Below are 19581 nucleotides of genomic sequence, written 5' to 3'. Positions count from 1 at the left end.
TTCTAATGGGCATTTTCTTTCTGAGAAACAGTCGCCCAGGATAGACCCTCCTCACCGCATGTATGTAGTCATTATCACAACATGCAGGCCGGTCCTGCCATTGTCTACTTTAACTGCCGTTCTGTAGTTCAAATGGTGAAGCACTGAACTACAAAGCCAACCGTCTCATAAATGTGATTAAGTGCTGAAAACTACGCAGGCCAGAGGCATTAATAAGGTTGTCATTAACATACCTCATCATGAGCAAAAGCAAATGTCTGTGGGAACTCTGTGAGCAGGCACAATAATAAGCCTGTGAAAGGGACACACCCACGCGTGCACGTGCACACACACACACACACACACACACACACAGCCCAGATGTTTTGGGAGAGCCAGCGGACAGCGATGAAACTGATGCAGTCGTTCACACACATGCCCAGCCCAGCCCACTGTCACGGAAGAACACGGCCGATTAGCCAGGGTCCACAGGAAGCCGAAGGGACGGACGAGGCAGCCAAGTACCGTCATCAGTGTCATTAATTCACTCTTTTGCGTGCACACACACACACGCACACACTCACACACTCACACACTCAGACGCACACACACACACACACACACACACATACGCACACACTCAGACGCACACTCTCACACACACACACACACACACATACGCACACACTCAGACGCACACTCACACACACACACAATTGGTCCAGTTCTCTCCAGAGGATGTGGACAGCCATACCCCAGAGCTCTGGTCCAATACAAATATGAACGCAGACCTCCGACAAAACTGCTTATTCAGTAGGACCACGGAGTGCTACCAGCTGTGAGACAGGGAGAAGAGAACAACAACAGGACTTATTTATGGGACACGTCGGTAAAATGACCTAGTTTGTCATATTCTGCAAATAAACCTTGATTCTGAGTGGGGAGGAGGGGGGGGGGCGGGGTGCAGTGAGGGATCTTTGACAGAAAAGTCCAGAAGCACAATCTTTGGTAAGCAACTGGCCCTGCTGCTGGCTGCCCGTACCCCATAGCATTAGCAGCTAGCGTCGTCAGTGCGGAAATGCGTCATGTGATGCGGAATTTGTTGTCAGAATTGAAATTAGAGGGGAGGCGAGTCCTTTTTTGTTGCTGGTAATTTCAGGGAAGGTTCTGTAAGCTTTTATTTTCATGTTTAGAGATGAAGACATTTGTTGATGGGAAAAAATGGGGGAAACCAGTACCCTGTGTGCTGTTGGGGGTGGGGGGGGTGGGGGGTGGGGGTGGTTCTTGCCTTTGATACTGTGGGAAATTTCAGGATGATGAAATCAGTTCAGGATAATGGTAGGAAACTTTTTGCGGTAAACTACTGTAAATTCAGTTGCTCCTGTAATTCTCCTGCACTTAAAACTGCTTGTGCGTACTGTATATGCGATTTAAGATGGGGTGCGTTTCGGGGTGCTTTTGAGTTAAATGAAAGCATGCAAGTAACTTAATTCTGGTGTCAGGCCGACGTTTTCTGTCGCAGTCTAGAAGGCCCGAGCTCTGCGGCTCAGACGTTCTTCTGGAATGTTCTTCAGGGGAACGTCGAAACGAGCAGAGAAAAAACAGTGACCCAATTATGTCCCACGTTTCCACTATGCAGGACGAGGGTGCCTTGTTCCGTGGTGACTTCCTGTTGACCTGTCTCCAGCTGTTTCAAACATCACTTCCTGTTGACCTCTCCAGCTGCTTCGATCGCTTCCTGGCCACTTCCAGCTCAGGAAGAACGGCTTTCTTTTCCTGACTGGGAAACCGCAGTTGCTCACCTCATGTTGCTGCGGGCAGTAGCTGTGTGACGTGATCTGCTACATCGACAGCGTATCCCTGTGAGTTATAGGACCTCTGGCAGTGAAACAGATGTGTGTTTGTTTGGGTTTCCTGCTACAGACTATTTTTTATTTGTTCATTCCACCTGCTGCTTTGCAGCCCTGAAAATAATGTCAACCTGTCCGCCTCTTTTGAGATTGTACACAGTGGCTGTAGGTTGTAGAATATAAGATGCATGAAAGATAATAACTTTAAAGAAAAAATAACTCCCTAAGTGTAGAGTGCAGAGAGTTCCATTGAATCTAGTTTGCCCAAGGGCCAGTGCTGGTACCTCCAGGTATGGAGCCCAGGTAGCCGTTAGCCCTGCCAGAGGCTCCCTAACTGCCCAGCCTGCAGAGAGGAAGCGCCTCCTGACTCTCAGACACACCTCACCTCACCTCCTCGCCTCACCTCACCTCCTCGCCTCACCTCACCGCCTCACCTCCTCGCTTCACCTCACCGCCTCACCTGTGTTTCCCGCCACCGGGCAGCTCGCCCCCACCTCCCTCGCCTGCTTCCCTGGAATTCTGGTCTACGGGAACCTGGATAGTCCTCTTCCTGCTCGGATCCGTCCCCCGGGTTTTCCATCTCACCGCATCCTGCGTGACCGCTTACAGGTTGAGGGGGACATTCGTTCCAGCAGACTCTGAACTGACAAAATGAAGGTCCACTTTAAAAAAAAAAATAATAATAATTTTTTTTTTCTTTACATACTTTCTCGTCTGAAGTTAAGAACAGCGTAGAGTTTGATGACGAGAACCTGTCTTTCAGCCCGTCCCGGGTGGTGACGTTGCCCACACTCGGGAGCGACGGGAATACCGGGAGCGTCTGAGAACCCAACCCTCTGCAATCCAGAGCGCTGAGACATGAAAGAGCGCTTTCTGTTACAGCTGAGACGCTTCGGTTTGCATCATCTTCCCCTGCAGCGCTCCGAGGCTTCCTGCTGGCACCGCCGGTGGGGGGGTGGTCGGGGGGGGGCGTTTTCCCTAAACTGGCCCAGTCCTCCCGCCCCGCGACCCGCTAACATTCGGCGACCCTGGAGCCGCGTAACGCTCCGCTAGCGCCCGTAGCGCGTTAGCGGCGGTAGGCTTGCACAGAGCAGGGCCGGGGGAAGACGGGGAAGGCAGGTGTTCCTTGAGCGTTGAGTCACCGCTTCTCGGGAAGCGCGTTGCGTCACCCGAACGCGGTTCCGGTTCCAGAATCCCGCTCCTTTGTTTCTTCCCCCTGAGCCTCTCCTCTGAGGACGTGAGAAATGTGCTCCGCGCGGCCTCGTTCTCCTCCTCCCCCCCCCCCCCCCCCACCCCCCAACCCCACCCCCCCCACCCCACCCCCCCGTAAACACTTCCGCGGAAAGGAGAGTGAAATCCCTTTGGCCCACTTCCGCTCGCTCTCGCGGAATTCTGTTCAAACACACGACCCGCGGTTACCGGCGGTTACCGGAAACCCGCAGGTTTTCGGTTCCGCCGTTTGAATTTAAACGCCAACTCCACTGACTGGTTTTTCTTCGGAATCGCAAGATATGCCAGTGCGTGTATTCTAGTGAAGCTGGTGTATGTTTTGCCTTTAAAGTTTCGGGGCAAGGGGGGGGGGGGGGGGGGGGGAGTTTCAAGGCCAAAAACGATCAGTCGCTCTTCGGTGTACGCTCAGTCTGTTGGAGGACGTGGCCACTCAGAGTGCTGTCTGGAGCCTGCGCTCTGAAATCGGTTGGGTTGCCTTGCCTGTGAGTTCGAGGCGGAGAGGCGAGCGCTTGTGTTCTGCTTACCTCTCCTTTACCTCCTGGGGTTCCTGGAGCTGCAGATCTACATTACAGGCATTCAGCAGACGCTCTTATCCATGAGCGACTTGCACAACGTACGTTTACATAGCATTTACACTGCATGCATTTATACAGCCAGATATATACTGAAGCAATGCGGGTTGAGTACCCTGCTCCAAGGGTACAACAGCAGTGTCCTACCGGGGAATCGAACCTGCGACCTTTAGGTCACAAGACCAGTTCCTGACCTGTTATGCTACGCTGCCCGCCCACGCTATCTATCGATTAGCGGTACGCTGCGCGTTGTACGCCCCCCTCGCTCAGTCTTCGTTTCCCGCACACCTTCGCCGTGAGCATCACCGCGTGCCCTCGGCTGCTTTCGCGCACAGAAGCGCAGACGGCGTCAGGGACTCGCGCGTTTCGTGAAGGTATTTATTTACCCGTGACACTTTCCCACTGTTCTCGAACCTGCGACTGCGCGGGTGAATTGCTCTCACTGTGCTGCTTTCTGTCTGCTCTCCTCGTCAAAAAGTGATAAAAACTAATCTCCGTTTCCAAGCCCCGAAGTGATGTATTTAAGCTGAATGAGCGGTGCATGCTGGGCAGGGTCAGGAGTGCAGGTTGTCGGAAGGACTAAGAGAGCTTAGTCCAATGTCATTTTCCTTTAGTAGTTTTTTTATTTATTTTTTTGAGCATGTAGGTTTAACAGAAGCAGTGATAATGCCCAAAACTGTCCATGATCGTCACAGAAGCCTTAATGCACACCTGCCAGGTGTGTGTGTGCGTACGTTCGAGCGTGCGTGCGTGTGTGCACCCTTGTGTGTGCGCATCCTTGTGTGTGTGTATGTGTGTGTGTGTTTTGTAATGGTGTGTGTGTGTGTGTGTGTGTGTGAGTATGTGTGTTTAGAGCTCACAGGGCATCTCTGAATTGCGTAAGCAGCCTTGCATCTCTCGCCTGCCCGATCTTGTCAGCCTGACATTTGGAGACATTTTAATGAGGCAAGATGAAGTCACCTCTACCTTCCTGCTGTCTCCTTCGGTTGATTTGTGTGTGTCTGGGTGTGTGCGCGTATGCGTGTGTCTGGGTGTGTGTGTGTGTGTGTGTGTCTGTGTGTCTGTCTATTTGTGTGTGTGTGTGTTGTGCAGTGGGGTTGAGGACGTCCTCTGATCGGGGGACAGCTGTCATATCTCCACGCCGCGTCCCTGCTGGAGGGAGGCCGCAGGGCGGTTTGGGGCGGGGTCACACCAGGCCCTGACTCCGGGGGACACTCCCCTTGCCCCCGCTCGGGACTGAATCACAGGCTCCGAAGCGCCTTAGCTCTTAGCGCCTTAGCTACCTCCCATTCGCCCGTTCCTCCTCCAGCCAAGGTCGCCCAATCCCGCGAGGGCCTTCGTTAAGCTTCACTCCGGCCTGTACCCCTGGAGGAGCCCTGTACCCCTGGAGGAGCCCTGCTGTCTCCCTGCCATCTTTCTCCTCTGCCGGGCCCCTCGCTGTTCAATCCTCTGTGTATCCCCCCCCCCCCCCCGTGTTTGCCCTCTGGGCTTCTACATGTAAAAAGTGAACTTTTTGCGAGCTTTATATGTTGTTTATTTTATCGCGCCGCAGTTAGCGGCTGTGTGATTTTGGGGGGTAGAAGCGTCCCGTTGCTTTTGTTGGTGCCGGTGACGTTCTCCTCGGAGGAGATGTGCCGCGGTTCCCCCCCCCACTGGCTAGGACTCCACCTGTCCCACAATCCCCCTCTTCTGCTGGGTTCCTGGGGGTGGAGGGCTCAAAGCTGGCTCAGGGTTTCGGTGGTGGATGTGAAAGGACATCTTCCATATCGCTCTCTAATGGGCTCCCCCAGGCCTTTGACCTTTTCCCAGAGAGCACTCTGCCACCCCCTCCCCCACCCCCGAATCTGTGTGTGTGTGTGTGTGTGAGAGGGGGTGCATATGTGTGTGTGTGTGTGTGTGTCTCCACTGTAAACCGCAAGAGCATCACAACACGTTATCAGTCTCTGTTTGACGACCAAGCCTGTAACTGCTGTAGAAAGCGAAGCAGCTTTTTTTCCCCCTCTCTTTTCAATGTCATCCTTTGGATCTATGTCCCCATAGGATTTGTCAGTTGGGGTAATGCCTTTAGAAGTTTAGAAGTTAGGGTTCTTCACCTCTCCACTCCAAAGGGCCCCCAAAAGGCCTGGCGCCCCTCCCCAAGTCCTGCTCCACCCCCGGCGTGGCCGAAACACGCCCAGGAAACACCCAGAGCCGAAGCCCTGACACTTGCACCCTCACCATTAGCAGATTTAACGGGGGGGGGGGGCTATCAGCGCTAACGCTGACCGCTCTGCTAATCATTAGTGCATTTGAGAGCCTCAGGTGGGGTCATGTGACCTGGGCTGTTCTGGGCAGGGCAGGAGGAAGTCACTGTCGTTACGTCTCTGTCTGCAGAAGTAGAAAGAGAAGTGCAGTCACTTTGTTGTTTTTTCCTCTCCCTCCTTCCCTCCTTTTCTTTTTGCCTGTTTCTCGTGGGCCCTGCCAGAGCGGCTCACTGTTGTTTACCGAAAAAATGCGTCCGCTCTGTTTCCCACGCCCGCGCTCTCCGTTCCCCAGCGGCGGGGCGTCCCGGCGTGCGCCGCGGCAACCGAGAGGAACCGCCATCGGCCGGCCGGACGGCGTGTGAACGCACGCGGCAGCCTGACCCCCCCCACCCCCCCACCCTCCCCCCCCTCCGGTCCCCGAGCTCTCAGGCGTGACCCCCGAAAGTGAGACGCGCTCAAAACAAGTTCGGCCGTAGTTCTGCCCTGATAGGCTGAGGGGAGAGAGGAGAGGAGGGGCTTGTGTGCTGTTTCACTCTTTCATCGTTTTACTGCTTATCATTAATGTGTGGAGCTTCGTAGTTGTTAAACCAGGGCCGCCCAACCCTGTACCTGGAGATCTGCCGTCCTGTAATTTTACACTCCGACCCTAACTAAGCACACCTCACTCAACAGCTAGAGCAGGGCTGCCCAACCCTGTACCTGGAGATCTGCCGTCCTGTAGGTTTTCACTCCAAACCTAACAAAGCACACCTCACTCAACAGCTGGAGATCTCGCTGAGCTGCTAATTATTGGGTCAGGTGTGCCAAATTAGGGTTGAACTGAAAGCCCAGGGGACGGTAGATCTCCAGGAACAGGGTTGGGCGGCCCTGTGCTTGGCATCGCTCGTTTATGATTCTTGCTTTATTGCAGCGGTGCCGGGAAATATCAAGGAAATATGAATGGGAAAAAAAGTCTTCAGTGTAACTGGAATATAAAAATATCCTCAGGGCTGTTTGCGGTTTCACTTGGTGACTGAATGATTTCACTTTTCAGTGTTGTTTTTATGTTGTTGTTTGTTTGTTTCATTTGGCCCCTTGCAGTTATTGCCCTGTCAGCGTATGGGTCCAGAGCTTTTTTTGGCTGAGTTGGCGGGTGTTCAGCTGGCGGTTTGGAGCGGCTAAATGAGGCGCGTCTCTTTGCGAGAGCGAGCTGTCACTTTGTGCTCTGGTCCCCCGTGTGGAATTTGGGACGGTCGTGCGGAGCAGCGGTCAGAGCTCCGGGACTCAGGCCCCGACGGAATTATTGGCTGAAATTTTTGGCCCCCTTTGTTTTTTTTCCCCCTGTTTTTTATTTTCCGTTTCTCATTTTTTGGGTCGAGTTTGGGGCCATTTCCATTTGACACCCTGCAGTGTTGGATGTGTGCTGAAAGATGGCGGGAGTCTTCCTGCTGGGGTGGGTCACGCGGAGCTGCTGTTTGGGGGGCGGGGGGGGGGGGGTGAGTTGACTAATTTGTGTCATCGTGGGCGGAGATGACATCATGGCTCTTCATAACTGACCTTATTGTGTCCCATCTGGAAACCGCGGCAACCATCTCGGCCGCCATCGTCGCTGACCGGTAGCGCTGCGTCGCTAACGCGCGTGAGCGCTTTCGCGGCGGGGCTGGCGATCAGCACGGATGGGTGAGCTCCAATCGGCCGAGAGATATTCGGTTAACGCCCACGCTTGGGGTCCCACCGCCCACGTTCCCCAAGCGCGTTCCCTTTGTCGATGTTCCAGAGCAGCGTTCCCAAGGAGCGTTCCCTTCGCCGAAGTTCCGGAACGTCGACTTGGGGGAGGGAACGGAATGAGCCCCCCGGGAGGACAGAACGGGCCGCCATCTCTGTCGTCACGGTTACCTGTTCACAAACAGTCCCCCTACGTAACGTAACTGCCATTTGCTGTCCGTGTAAGAAGTCGCCCCCCCCAAACAGAGCAACCCGGGCAGGGCCTTCTGTAGAGCAGACTGTCTGGGGCATGGGGTAATAGCTGAGGGTAAAGACTGAGGGTAATGGGTTAGGGTACTACCTTAGGGTAACGGCTAAGGGTAACAGTTGAGGGTAAAGGCTGAGGGTTATGGGTTAGGGTACTACCTTAGGGTAATGGCTGAGAGTAACGGTTGAGGGTAAAAGTTGAGAGTAATTGCTGATGTCGAACATGGTCATCTTTATCCAATATTACAGCTGCTGTTGGACCATTAGGGCCAGAACCTCATTTCAAATGTATGATTTCATTACTTTATTATCATATCATATTTGTGGATTCCCACAGATAAATACAGTCCATGTAAAACAGATTTTAATTGAATCTGACAGCTTTTATCAGTGGAGCCCTGTTCATTTTCTGCTTCTGTTTCTATCCCTCCCTGCTCCCTGAGCGATAATCGCGTCTTTTCTCTCCTCACTCTGGCTGTTTCACCCTCTTCTCTTCTTCTGTCCACTCTTTGTTTGAGTCTCTCCATGTCTCTTCCCCTCCCATGTGAAATCTGAAATCCACAGTACCAGGTGTGATAACTGTCTCTCTGTATCTCTGTTTGTCTGTCTGTCTGTCTGCCTGCCTGCCTGCCTGCCTGTCTGTCTGTCTGTCTGTCTCACAGGACACAGCCTTGGACCCGGGGGAGGACGTGGCCCTCCTCTCCGTCAGCTTTGAGGATGCGGAGGCCACCCAGGTGTTCCCCAAACTCTACCTGTCCCCCAGCATCGAGCAGTAAGTCCAGACCCTCCGCCCCTCCCAGAGTTCAGCGCAGTCCCTGCACGTGTCCTGCTCTGTACACTTTAACATGGCGTCCCGCCTCCCTGTCCTCATCCATCCATCATCCGTTCAGCCATGCAGCCATGGCGACGAGTGTCCTGCGTACATTGCCTGTTTGTACATTTTACTGTCGGACCCCTTACACATATTTAACTGTTAAAAACCATTTTATTTTGTTTTTAAAAGGGGGGTGGACAGACTGCCTTCATTTTTCCACTTTATTCAGAAGGGGGGCGGGGGTGCAGAGATGGTTACATATAGAGATGGGATCTCTGTACAAAAAGTGTCATGGCGGAGAATCGAACCCCTGGCACACAGGGGGATTCTTATGCTCACCTTTGTTGGGGGTGTCAGGCCTGGTTTTTGCGAAACAGTTTTCCTTTTTTTTTTCGTGTTCTCTGTGAAGCGTCATTTGCGACAGCGTCCCTGTAGAGAGGGCTACTCATATAAAATGGAATTGAGTTGGATGGAAGCTGCAATGCAAGGTCAGCCTTCAGGAAAAGTAGCCGCACCACGCTGCCCCTGAAGCTTGGTGGCAGGGAGGTGGTGCGCAGTCTTCGGGTCGGACAGCAACTCGTACGGTCTGAGGAGGACCTTGTGTGGCGCGTTCCTCAAAGGACCCGCCCAACCAACCGCTGGACTCGATTATCCGATCGACTTCCCCCTTCTGCCGCCTGCTTCCCCAAAAATGAACAGAATCGAGAACTTGCTCAACGTTTCCTAAAGCGCTTTTGTCTGGCTTTGCCGTTAGTCATCGATTTGCATCTTTAAAAAAAGGAGTTAAATTTTTATGGAAAGAAGAAAGAAAAAAATGTTCCATGCATTCTCGCCATCCGACGAAAATAAATCTATGTTTGCGATATCGTAACGTGCGGTTCCTGCCACAAGTTCAGCCGACTCATTTTAGAATGATTTTTTTTTTTTTTTTTGATTTTGTATTTGAATAAGCTTTGTGGGGACAGTGTCCTGTGTGTTTGTTGTATTTGAATAAGCTTTGTGGGGACAGTGTCCTGTGTATTGTTGTATTTGAATAAGCTTTGCGGGGACAGTGTCCTGTGTATTTGTTGTATTTGAATAAGCTTTGTGGGGACGGTGTCCTGTGTATTGTTGTATTTGAATAAGCTTTGGGCCTGTTCTTCTGCAGGCGCAGTCTGTACCTCTGTGTGTGTGTGTGTGTGTGTGATGTGTTTTTGTCTGTGTCTGTGTGTGTGTGCAGTTTATGCATGTTTGTTGAAGCGTGTTTGTTGTTATGCGTGTAATGACGTGTTTGTTGACGCGTTTATGTTGATGCATGTATGTTCATGTGTGTATGTTAATGCGAGGGTGTTGACGTGCCTTTGCGGATTCATTCATGCGAGTGTGTTGAGTGATGCATGCGTGTTGGTGTGTGTGCTTGTGCATTACAGCGATGTAGTCATATGTATGTGCGTGTTCATACGTGTGTGCTGCTACTCATGTTGGTTGCGGGGGTGTCAGGTGTGCAGGTCCGGGGGGGTGGAGGCGGGGGGGGGGCTTTACCTGTCAGCCTGCACACCCAGACCCCCCTCCCCCCCAGTTTTGCCTCTCGAATAATCCTACATGATGTTTATTTATGAGAGCACGCCCCGTCGCACCAGGTTAGGGGCGTGCAGCACCACCCTCTCCGTCTCCTATGCCCTCTCTCCCTCCCCCCTTTCTCTCTCCCCCCCCCCTCCCTCTCTCCTGTGCACAGATGTGGGAATATTCACACTGACAGGTTATTTTCTATCCCCCCCTCCCCCCCTCCCCCCCTCGTCCCTCCCCCAACTCAAACATCTAAAAATACCATCATGAGATGACCTGTTCACATGATGGGGAGATGAAGTCTTCGTCCAGGCTGAACTCGTTCACCCACGCTCTCTCTCTCCCTCTCTCTCTATCTCTCCCCCTCTCCCTCTCTCTCTTTCTCTCTATCTCTCCCCCTCTCCCTCTCCCTCTCTCTCTCTCCCTCTCCCTCTCTCTCCCTCTCTCTCTCTGAGCTTCCTGGCGGGTTTCTGGTAGCTCAAACGCTCTCACTGCTAATCACATACGCGGGGTCATTACCGCACACGCAGAAGTGCATTTTCGACAGTTCCCCTCCACCCACTTAAGCCTGGTACATTAGGGTTGGGGTTTGGTTCGTTGAACTGTTTACCACTCTGTCAGCCAATCGGAAGAGGCCTCTCGTTCGCTGTTCTCATTGGTTAATTCCACGTCAGTTTCAGGGTCTTCTGTGAAACTGTTTCTTTTGCACAAACAAACAAACATCTGGAGCCAAAGCAGCCTCTTAATACAATCACACCCCGAGGACTGTTCAGATTTTTTTGGGGAATTCTCGTTAAAAAACGCTCTTCGTGAAACAGCCCAGTCCAGGCGGAAGGCGATGGTGATGTTTACGTTCGGCGCCGCTCCGTAGCGTTCTGCAGGAAGCAGCTCGCTCGCGCGCGCAAACAAACAGAGACCGCCCTCCCCTCTCGCCCCGCTCGCCCCGTCAGGAGGAGTTCAGGTCAGAGAACAAACTCTTCCTTCAGGGAACACTGAGCGCTGTCCCTGTTCTCATTTCGCTGAACAAAATCATCCTGCAAAATCTAATTAATTAAAGATGGTATTTAAAATACTTTTTAAACTGCGCTGGCATTAAATTTAGTGTTCCTTTTTTTTGTTTTTTTTGTTCGAAGAACAAAGGACTCTTGTGGAACTGGAACATGCGGATGTGGACAATGTTCCGTTGGGAGCGCAGTCTCAAGGTTACCTCTCGGCGGGGAGGGCAATGGGGGGGTGGGGGGGGGGGACTTCAGATGAGCTGTCGCACTACGGAGATGGACAGGGCCTGGCAGTGCCAGCCTCTGGGTGGCTGTTTTTAAACGCTGCCAGCCTCAATACCCTCGCCCAGCTACAAGGAGAAACGGGAAACGTGCCCTCTCTCTCTCTCCCTCTCTCCATCTCTCCCTCTCTCTCTCTCTGTGGCCACTTCAGTTTCTATCTACCTCACCCAAGGGGCATGGCAAGTCCCATGATGCACTGGGAGGTGCATCTGACCTTGGCCGTGTGCTTGCTGCTGGAGTGACCACAGCGAGGTTCGAGCCCCCCCCCCCACCCCCCCACCTCCCAGAGGAAGAAAGGATTGGACAGAACATGGCTCCAAGCGGCTAGACCCGGAGGGGAGGGGGGTGTGTGTGGCGGGGGGGAGGGACGGGGGAGGGGGGGGGGGGGAAGGGACGGACTGACATGGCAGAAGCTGGGTCCCGTGAGGACATCGGGACACACGGGACACACAAACCCCCCACCCCCAATCTCAGCCCACCCCACCACCAGCTCCCCCCACCATTCATCCACAGCATGTGAGTGTGTGTATGTGTGAGTGTGAGAGAGGGTGTGTGAGAGTGTACATGTGTGTGTGTCAGAATGTGTGTATGTGTGTGTGTGTGTGTGTGTGTGTGAGAGAGACAGAGAGTGCATGAGTAAATGTGTGAGCGGGTGTACGTGTCTGTGTCGGAATGTGTGTGAATATTTGTGGTTGGGTGTACGTGTGTGTGTTACAATATGTGTGTGCGCGTTTACATGTGGGTGTGTGTATGTACACACACTCACGCGTGCGTGCGTGCGTGCGTGCGTGTGCGTGTGTGTGCGAGCGTGCGTGTGAGTGTAAGCGTGTGTGTGTGTGAGTGTGAGCGTGTGCGTGCGTGCGTGTGCGTGAGCGTGCGTGTGAGAGCACACCCCTGGAGGGTCCCGCTGTGTTTCTCTCTCTGTTCTGTTCAGTGTTTGGCTGCCGGAGCCCCAGATGCAGTAACTGTCCCTGCTCTGGAGCTCTGGAGGCCGGCCAAACAGATGCGCAGAATTCCCCCGGCCTTCTCCGGCACGGCCTTTCCTCCGCGTTCCCCCGGGCCCCCGCGCTCAGAGAGAGAGAGAGGGAGCGAGGGAGCGAGGGAGCGAGTGAGTGGGACTTTAAAGAGAGAGAGGGCGCCCCGCTGCAGATGCGCGGGGGTCACCGCGTTTTCCCGCCGAAAACGAAAATGTTGGCGGAAACGCGGCGGCTGGCTTCAGATCCCGCCGAGCCGCGTCTCCCGCTGGCTGCTGGCTCCTCTGGAGCGCGGAGTCAGACGCGAGCGCCCGTCTCTCCCGCGCAGAAGCCGGGTTTACCTCCTCCGGCGTCACCGCGTGACGCTTTGAAGACCCGGCCGCCCCTCTCTCAGTTTGGGAGCGGTTCTCTCGCCCCCCGCGCGGATGTGCTCCTGAGGAGAGAGAGAGGGGGGGGGGGGGGGCTGTGCCCCCCGTGCGAGGGTCCGGATGTTTTTATCACGGCTGTCCTGGACTTGTTCGCAGGTTGTAACTCGATTTAAATTCCCGCCCGAGTGCCGCTTTTTTTTTTTTTGTCGACCCGCGCTAAACTTTTATCGAACTGAAAATAAATCTTTTGGGGGCGTCGGCGCAAAAAAGCGCTCTGCTCGTCTTCCGCTCCCCTACCCCCCAGATCTTTCCCACGCGTTCCTCCCCAGTCGACGTCGCGTTCGCGCGCGCAAACTTCGCCGTTACATAAAGCTTCCGCGTGGGCGTCGACAGCCCCCCCCCCCCCCCCCCCCCCAGGAAGCAGAGAGCATTCAGCCCGCTCTTCCTCAGCGGGCCGCCTCTGTGGGTGTTCTTGTGTCCTCGAATTCTGCGCTGCCTGTCCCGGGGAGAGCGAGGCGTGGCGGGGCGGGGCGGGGCGGGGTGGCTGAGAGGGAGGGGCCAGGGGTCTCCGGTTCAGGCGTCCCATCCCTCTGGAAGCCACGTTCACACCCCACTGCCCCCCCCCTCCCCCGGGGTTTTAATGAGCGTCACACATGGTGGGGGTGCCCTGCTTGACCTCCCAGCTCTGCTCTGTTCTCACGCTGTCTCTGACCCCCCCCCCCCCCCCCCCCCCCCCCACATACCCCCCACTCCCATATCCTCATCCTCTACCTGAGTCACACTGCAATTAATCTCTGCCACTTCCTCTTGGGGGTGGGGGGTGGGGGGTGGGGGGGGGTCAGCATGCCCATGTGTCACAACAGGCCAGTGGGGGGGAGTTTGTGGGTGGGGTCCTCTGATGGGTCACTGTGTGAGTGTGCGGAGCTGCAGAGCGAAGCGCTGCGTCTTTCTGTGCAGGCAGCTGGGACAGCCGTGGGGTCCTCGCCAGTGCTCTTGTGTGGCACCTTGAGACAATGGCGATGGAAGCCAGCTGTAAACCACTCTGTGAATGTCAGGCCTCACCCCCACTTTTATGGGCAACTGCCTCCCCAAAATCAAGGAGAACCGCTCAGTGTTTTCTGAACTACGCCCAGTAGAATTACAGCCAGAGACCTTTGGGTGGTTGAAGACCAGGCTTGACTCAGAGCTGCCGATTCCGTGGACAGAAGGCGGAAAGGATGAGCCTGGATTGGGCTGAAAGGTCAGGTGGTCCTCAAAACAATCCTGTGATCTTTTCTGTGTTCAGATTGGAGGAGAAATAAAAGCATCAGCAGTGTTGTGTACGCACACAGTGCCTCTCAGCGTCACAGACCGTGTTCATTCTACCTGCTTTACCCCCTTTTCTCACCTTTTTTCCCTGCCCGGAAAGGTTGGCTCTCTAAAATTGTCGATCGCAGGATTTACAGCTTGGTGTGAAAAGGATGTGGGCTTCCTGGGGATTGTTTGCTTATTAAAAAAAAAAAAAAAACACTTCCCAGCAAGTCCCAGTGTGGATTCAACCCCGCAACCTCAGCTATCTGCTGTTTACTTTCACCTGCGCTTTGTCCCCCGCTGTCCGTGCCACTGGGTGACTCACGCGCTACACAAACACTCCAGGAACAACGCGCTTCTGTGCGAGGAGCCCGTTAGTCACTTCCCAGCGCGCGACGGTGTCCACAGCAGAAAGGAATCTGATTATGGGGGGGCCCGGGGCCCTGCGTTCTTCGGAACGCGCCGGTTCGCCTTCCACGGAATTTCTCTGTAAGGAGATCTCTGGACCCGCGCGGGCAGGGCATGGCGTGGCACGGCGCGGGCGTTCCCAGGCCCTGGCATCGAGGGCTCTGTGTGCCTTCCGTTTATGGCGTGCCTCGATAACGCCTCTTTCTGTGGAAGTAGGGGGCAAGGGGGCGGGGCGGGGGCGGGTCGCGGCGCTCCTGACGCAGGCCTACGCCCCGGCGCTCTTTCGTCAGCCCCTTCCGGAATGTTCTGCCTGTGCGCGGTGCGGCCGACCCCAAACGGAGGCGCGTTTCGTGTTGGGTTTGCACGGGAACGCCAACCAGCGTCCCCCCGCTGTGCTGGGGGGGACGAATGCGTCTCCTTGGCAACGGGGACGATGGCTTTGGAGAGCGAGGTTGGAGAGCGAGGTTCGAGAGCGAGGTCGAGGGCCTGAGGTCGTTGTTCTCGCGGGGGGGCTGAGCAGCGACCGTGCGGCCTGCGGCTCTGCCAGCTAACGCTTAGCCCCGCGGCGCGCTACCTGCCTGCGCTAGCGTTATTTAACCCTGTGAGGCGTGCGGTTACAGTCATGTGTTTAGAATTAGAATGCTCTTAACTGAACGTTCTAATGCTGATGTCACAATCGCTGCTGGAAAATTGAAAGCAGTGGAGTTCTAGAAGACTGACTCGGAATTTTGGGAGAGAGAAAACATTCCAAAAACCCTACGGTTCAAAGTGGTCGATTCAAGGCTGGGGTCAGTGGCATTTTCAGTTCAGGAAATGCACTGATATTCGGTTCATGAGTTGGAACAATGCTCGAGGGGTTTCAGTTCAAGAATTTAATTTTCAGTTCATTACCTGAGCTGACTGATTTGAAATGGTATTTACATCTCAACCTTGTTCAGGTTGGACCAGCTCATTTTATTTTATTTTTCTCTCGGGTTCCTAGTGAAGGACAAACACTAAACGGTTTGCGGTTACATTTGGAGTGGTCTGGCGGGCCGATGAACAGTTTTGGTCGGTGCGGTTCGTTTGTTGTAACTTCCCCATTGGACGCCGCTCCCAGTGCTGACGGAAACCCACTCCAGCACTGCGATTACCCACAATGCAGCTCTCGGGCCACGGCCAGCCACCGCGGGGCGCCGCTGAGCGAACAAAACCACAGCCCACCTCTGCAAGCGAGAGCGTGGGAGGGGCCAAACTCGCCCTTACTGACACAATCGGGAAACTGCGGCCTACCTTCCATTTCACCAGAAGTCCCACTGATAGGGTGGCTTTTTCAGACAGGGAGCCTGTGTTCATCGGTGCTGGTCTGATTCATAGGGATCACAGCACCGCTGCCTGCTGAGGTGCCTCAATCTGGCGGAGTTTCAAATTATTCCTGAACGACCTGTTTTATGTTTTAATTGTTGCGGTGTAACAAGCCGCTTGCCTCATAAATGTTTCAAATGTCTGGGTTTGTCAGACTCCTGTCTTTTTCTAGCTGTCGTTCCAGCTCATTTCTTGATTAGATGTAGAGTTGTTCAAAAGCAGGCCTTTCTGAGTTTGTTCCCTGTTTCCTTGTTTGCTTAAGATTTGGCTTGGTGGTGTTGCCTTGACTGTGTGTGTATGTGTGTGTGTGTGTCTCTGCTTGTGTGTTTGTGTGTGTGTGTGTGCTTGTGTGTTTGTGTGTGTGTGTGTGTGTGTGTGTGTGTGTGTGTCTGCTTGTGTGTTTGTGTGTGTGTGTGCTTGTTTGCAAGGAGATTTATTACAGGGTTGGAAAGCTCACTACTTGAGTGGCAAATTCTGACGTTTTATTTAAATCCCTTAGATGTGCTGACACTGCTGACACGAACAATGTCCTCATTCAGCGCGTCTGTTTTACCGAGGACCCAAATGAATCACCTCTTTAAGGTAGCCCTGGAACAGAGAGAGCTCCATTCTCAGGATCGCTAACACTCCTACGCAGCCCCTGTCAGGGCGCTACGACTCATCTGTCTGTGTGATCGATCCCTATCGCTGGATCGCACGCTTTGATTTCTCATTTGGGGGAGGGGGGGGGGGGGTGATTGAGACGGGCCGGGTTTTACCCCGGGGGCACGCGGTGGTTTGACCGCATTTCGGAGCCCTTTGTAGAGCCGTCTGACAAAAGACGTCTTCATGGAGTTTCGGGCGAGGAGGCCGGTTCACCCGGGAGTCACAGACGGGCCACAGACCGCACTGGGACACGCGTCCGTCTGAAGCGTCTGGAAAAAGCTCTGTGTGTGTGTGTGTGTGTGTGTGAGAGTGTGAGAGTGTGTGTGTGTGTGTGTGTGTGTGTGTGTGTGAGAGAGAGAGTGTGTGTGTGTGTGTGTGTGAGTGTGAGTGTGTGTGTGTGTGAGAGAGTGTGTGAGAGAGTGTGAGAGAGTGTGTGTGTGTGTGTGTGTGAGAGAGTGTGTGTGTGTGAGTGTGTGTGTGAGTGTGAGTGTGTGTGTGTGTGTGAGTGTGTGTGAGTGCGAGTGCGAGTGCGAGTGCGTGAGTGTGAGTGTGAGTGTGTGTGTGTGTGTGTGTGTGTGTGAGTGTGAGTGTGTGTGTGTGTGTGTGTGTGTGTGTGTGTGAGTGTGAGTGTGTGTGTGTGTGTGTGTGTGTGTGTGTGAGTGTGAGTGTGTGTGTGTGTGTGCGCTGCTCCACCAGCTAATGTCTGTCTGGACTGATGGTGCTGAAAGCTGACATGCATAGGAATCATACACTCCATTCACACCCACACACTCACACACTCACACACACACACACCCACACACTCCTCACACACACACACACACATGCATGCATATCCATATCCACTCACCAACATCCACACATATCCACACGTGCACACACACACATACATGTGGAGCCATGTCTTAGCCATGGGTTACCTGTGGAGAGCTTGTGGGTGAATACACAGGCGAAAGGTACATCTAATTGGGCTTATGATATGCAGTGGTAGACCTCTTCTGCTATAAGGTGGGTTTTTTTCCCCAGGGAAAGCCAGATAACTTGGAAGCAGGAAAGCACCAGTAGGCTGCAGTGTCTCATCAAGACAGGATTTCGGCATATCACATCTCCATCTGTTTTACGTTGTTAGGATTGGACACGACGTTGTTCTTCTGAATACTGGAACGGTGCGGGGCTGTGCGCGGAAATGAAGCGGTCTAATGGAAGTGCGGTGTTATTACTGTACGTAGATGCGGTCTGTGAGTCACTGGGACGTACATACAGGGCTGGGGGGCGGAGGGGGGGGAGGGAGGGGGGGTGGGTCAGAGCTGGTGTTGCGGAAAAGATCGCCACTTCTTCACACTGGACTCCATATTAATGAGATCTGCCAGTAAATCAGGCTCGTTTGAGTGAATTGATCCGCATCTGCTGTTCGCTTCCAAGACTACGCCCCCCCACCCCTCCCCCTTCGTCCCCCCCCACCCCACCCCACCCACTGGAGTTACCGTAGCAACGGCAGGCCCCAGTTCCACGCCATTTTCCAGCAGAGGTGTTGCCCAATCGGACACCTTCCTGGAAAATCTCACCACTGCTCTGACAGCTGAGCCCAGTGCAACCCATCAGCTGACCACATGTGATTATGATGTCATCGCTAAGCTCCTCCCACCTATGGTCGGGGCTTGGGTCACGAGTCTTCTGATCTCCAGCACCTCACTCTTTTTGGAGTTTTTTTTTTTTTTCTTCAAACCAGTTTAATTTCCTGTTGTCTGGCAGGTATCTGGCTTGTTTATTCTACTTGAGTATTTTTATCTTTATCTTTTTTATTTGATGTTGGGAGAGTACAGGTAGAGGATTGTGGGGAGGGCTGTCTTCCTGCAAACTCGAGATTCTCCAGGGTCGTTACTGACTCAGGGGAAACCTCCCTGGCAAGGCTTCACGCAGAAACATCAGTCGCCTTTCAGATGGTGTGTCAGCGGGAGATCTCTCCCGAACTTGGCTCTCTCTCCGACGGGAGGTTGCGGGTTTGAATCCCGGCTGTGCTGATTTGCCCTGAGGCCTTGTGTGTGTGTGTGTGTGTGTGTGTGTGTGTCCTTAACTTTAATGGCTCCTGCTAAGCTCAACACGCAGACGGCGTAGGAGAAGCCAAGCGCTAAATGCTAACAGCGCTGAGCGGCTTTGAGCCGACCGACGCGGCGGTAACCGTGGCGACCCTCAGCACGGTCCTAAGCTCTGCGAAAAACCCCTCCTTCGGCACGTGAGCGCGTGGTGCTTTGAGCGGCGCTGCCAGGACCCCCTATCCCCGCCCCGCCCCCCCACCCCTGCCCCGGCCCCCCTACCCCTGCCCCGGCCCGGCCCAGAATACCGAGCGCGGCTAAAACCGGGGTTACTGAGCGCCTCGTCGCTAACGCTAACGGCGACTTCCTGATTGCAGCGCGGGGAACAGAACGGCGGGGAGTAATGGACTGAAAAAAGGCCTCTTAACGAGGAGGGGGAAACGGCGGAGTGAACGCGCGGCGTGAGTCACCCTGCCAGCTCGACGGCACGTCAGCTTCAGGGAATCATTACGCTGTCATTTATTATTTTATTCTTATTTATAATTATACTTATTATTATTACGAACACACACTCACACAGAATATTGCCTCTCGGTTTTGCCTTAAGGAAAGCGAACATCAAATGGTCCCCCCCCTGCCCCCCCCCCCCCCGCTCGATATTATCATGTTGTATTGTGGGGTACTGTTAGCGTCCACCCCAGAAACATTCGAAAGCAAATTTCCTGTTTGTTGTCCCCCCCTACCCCCCCCCCCCCCCCCCCCCAAAAGCTGAATTGAGATATCTGCGTCCTCGTGGTGGGGGTTCATCTGGCCCGGCCTCAGAGAGGAGAGCCCGGAACGTTCTCCAGCCGCTGGGCTTCTGCGGCGGTAAGGCGAACGGAGCTGCCCCCCCCAGCCCCCCCCCCGTCCGCCCGCGTGGGACCCGGGCGCACGCCTCGCACGCGGGAACGCCTCGAACCCGAGACGCGGGACCCGAAACGCGTTCGGCTGTTCCTCAGGCCTGCTGCAGTCGGGTTCCTGTGAGAGAGCTCGTGGCTCGGGAGCTTGGCTCTTTGC

The 19581-nt window shown here is 54.2% G+C and overlaps 1 protein-coding gene across 2 annotated transcripts in view; it reads left to right on the top strand.

Moving 5' to 3' along the window:
• The window catches only part of babam2 (BRISC and BRCA1 A complex member 2), a 95515-nt gene that overhangs the window by 65001 nt on the left and 10933 nt on the right, over positions 1-19581 (top strand). For both annotated transcript variants that reach the window (XM_035404337.1, XM_035404335.1), the window contains exon 7: positions 8487-8596. In XM_035404337.1, the coding sequence (XP_035260228.1) occupies positions 8487-8596 (110 nt within the window). The remainder of the gene's footprint in view (positions 1-8486; positions 8597-19581) is intronic.

Source organism: Anguilla anguilla, chromosome 1 (genome assembly GCF_013347855.1).
Source record: "Anguilla anguilla isolate fAngAng1 chromosome 1, fAngAng1.pri, whole genome shotgun sequence".
Lineage (NCBI taxonomy): Eukaryota > Metazoa > Chordata > Actinopteri > Anguilliformes > Anguillidae > Anguilla > Anguilla anguilla.
Note: the sequence above shows the minus strand (reverse complement) of the source record. Positions and strands in the feature narration are given on the sequence as shown.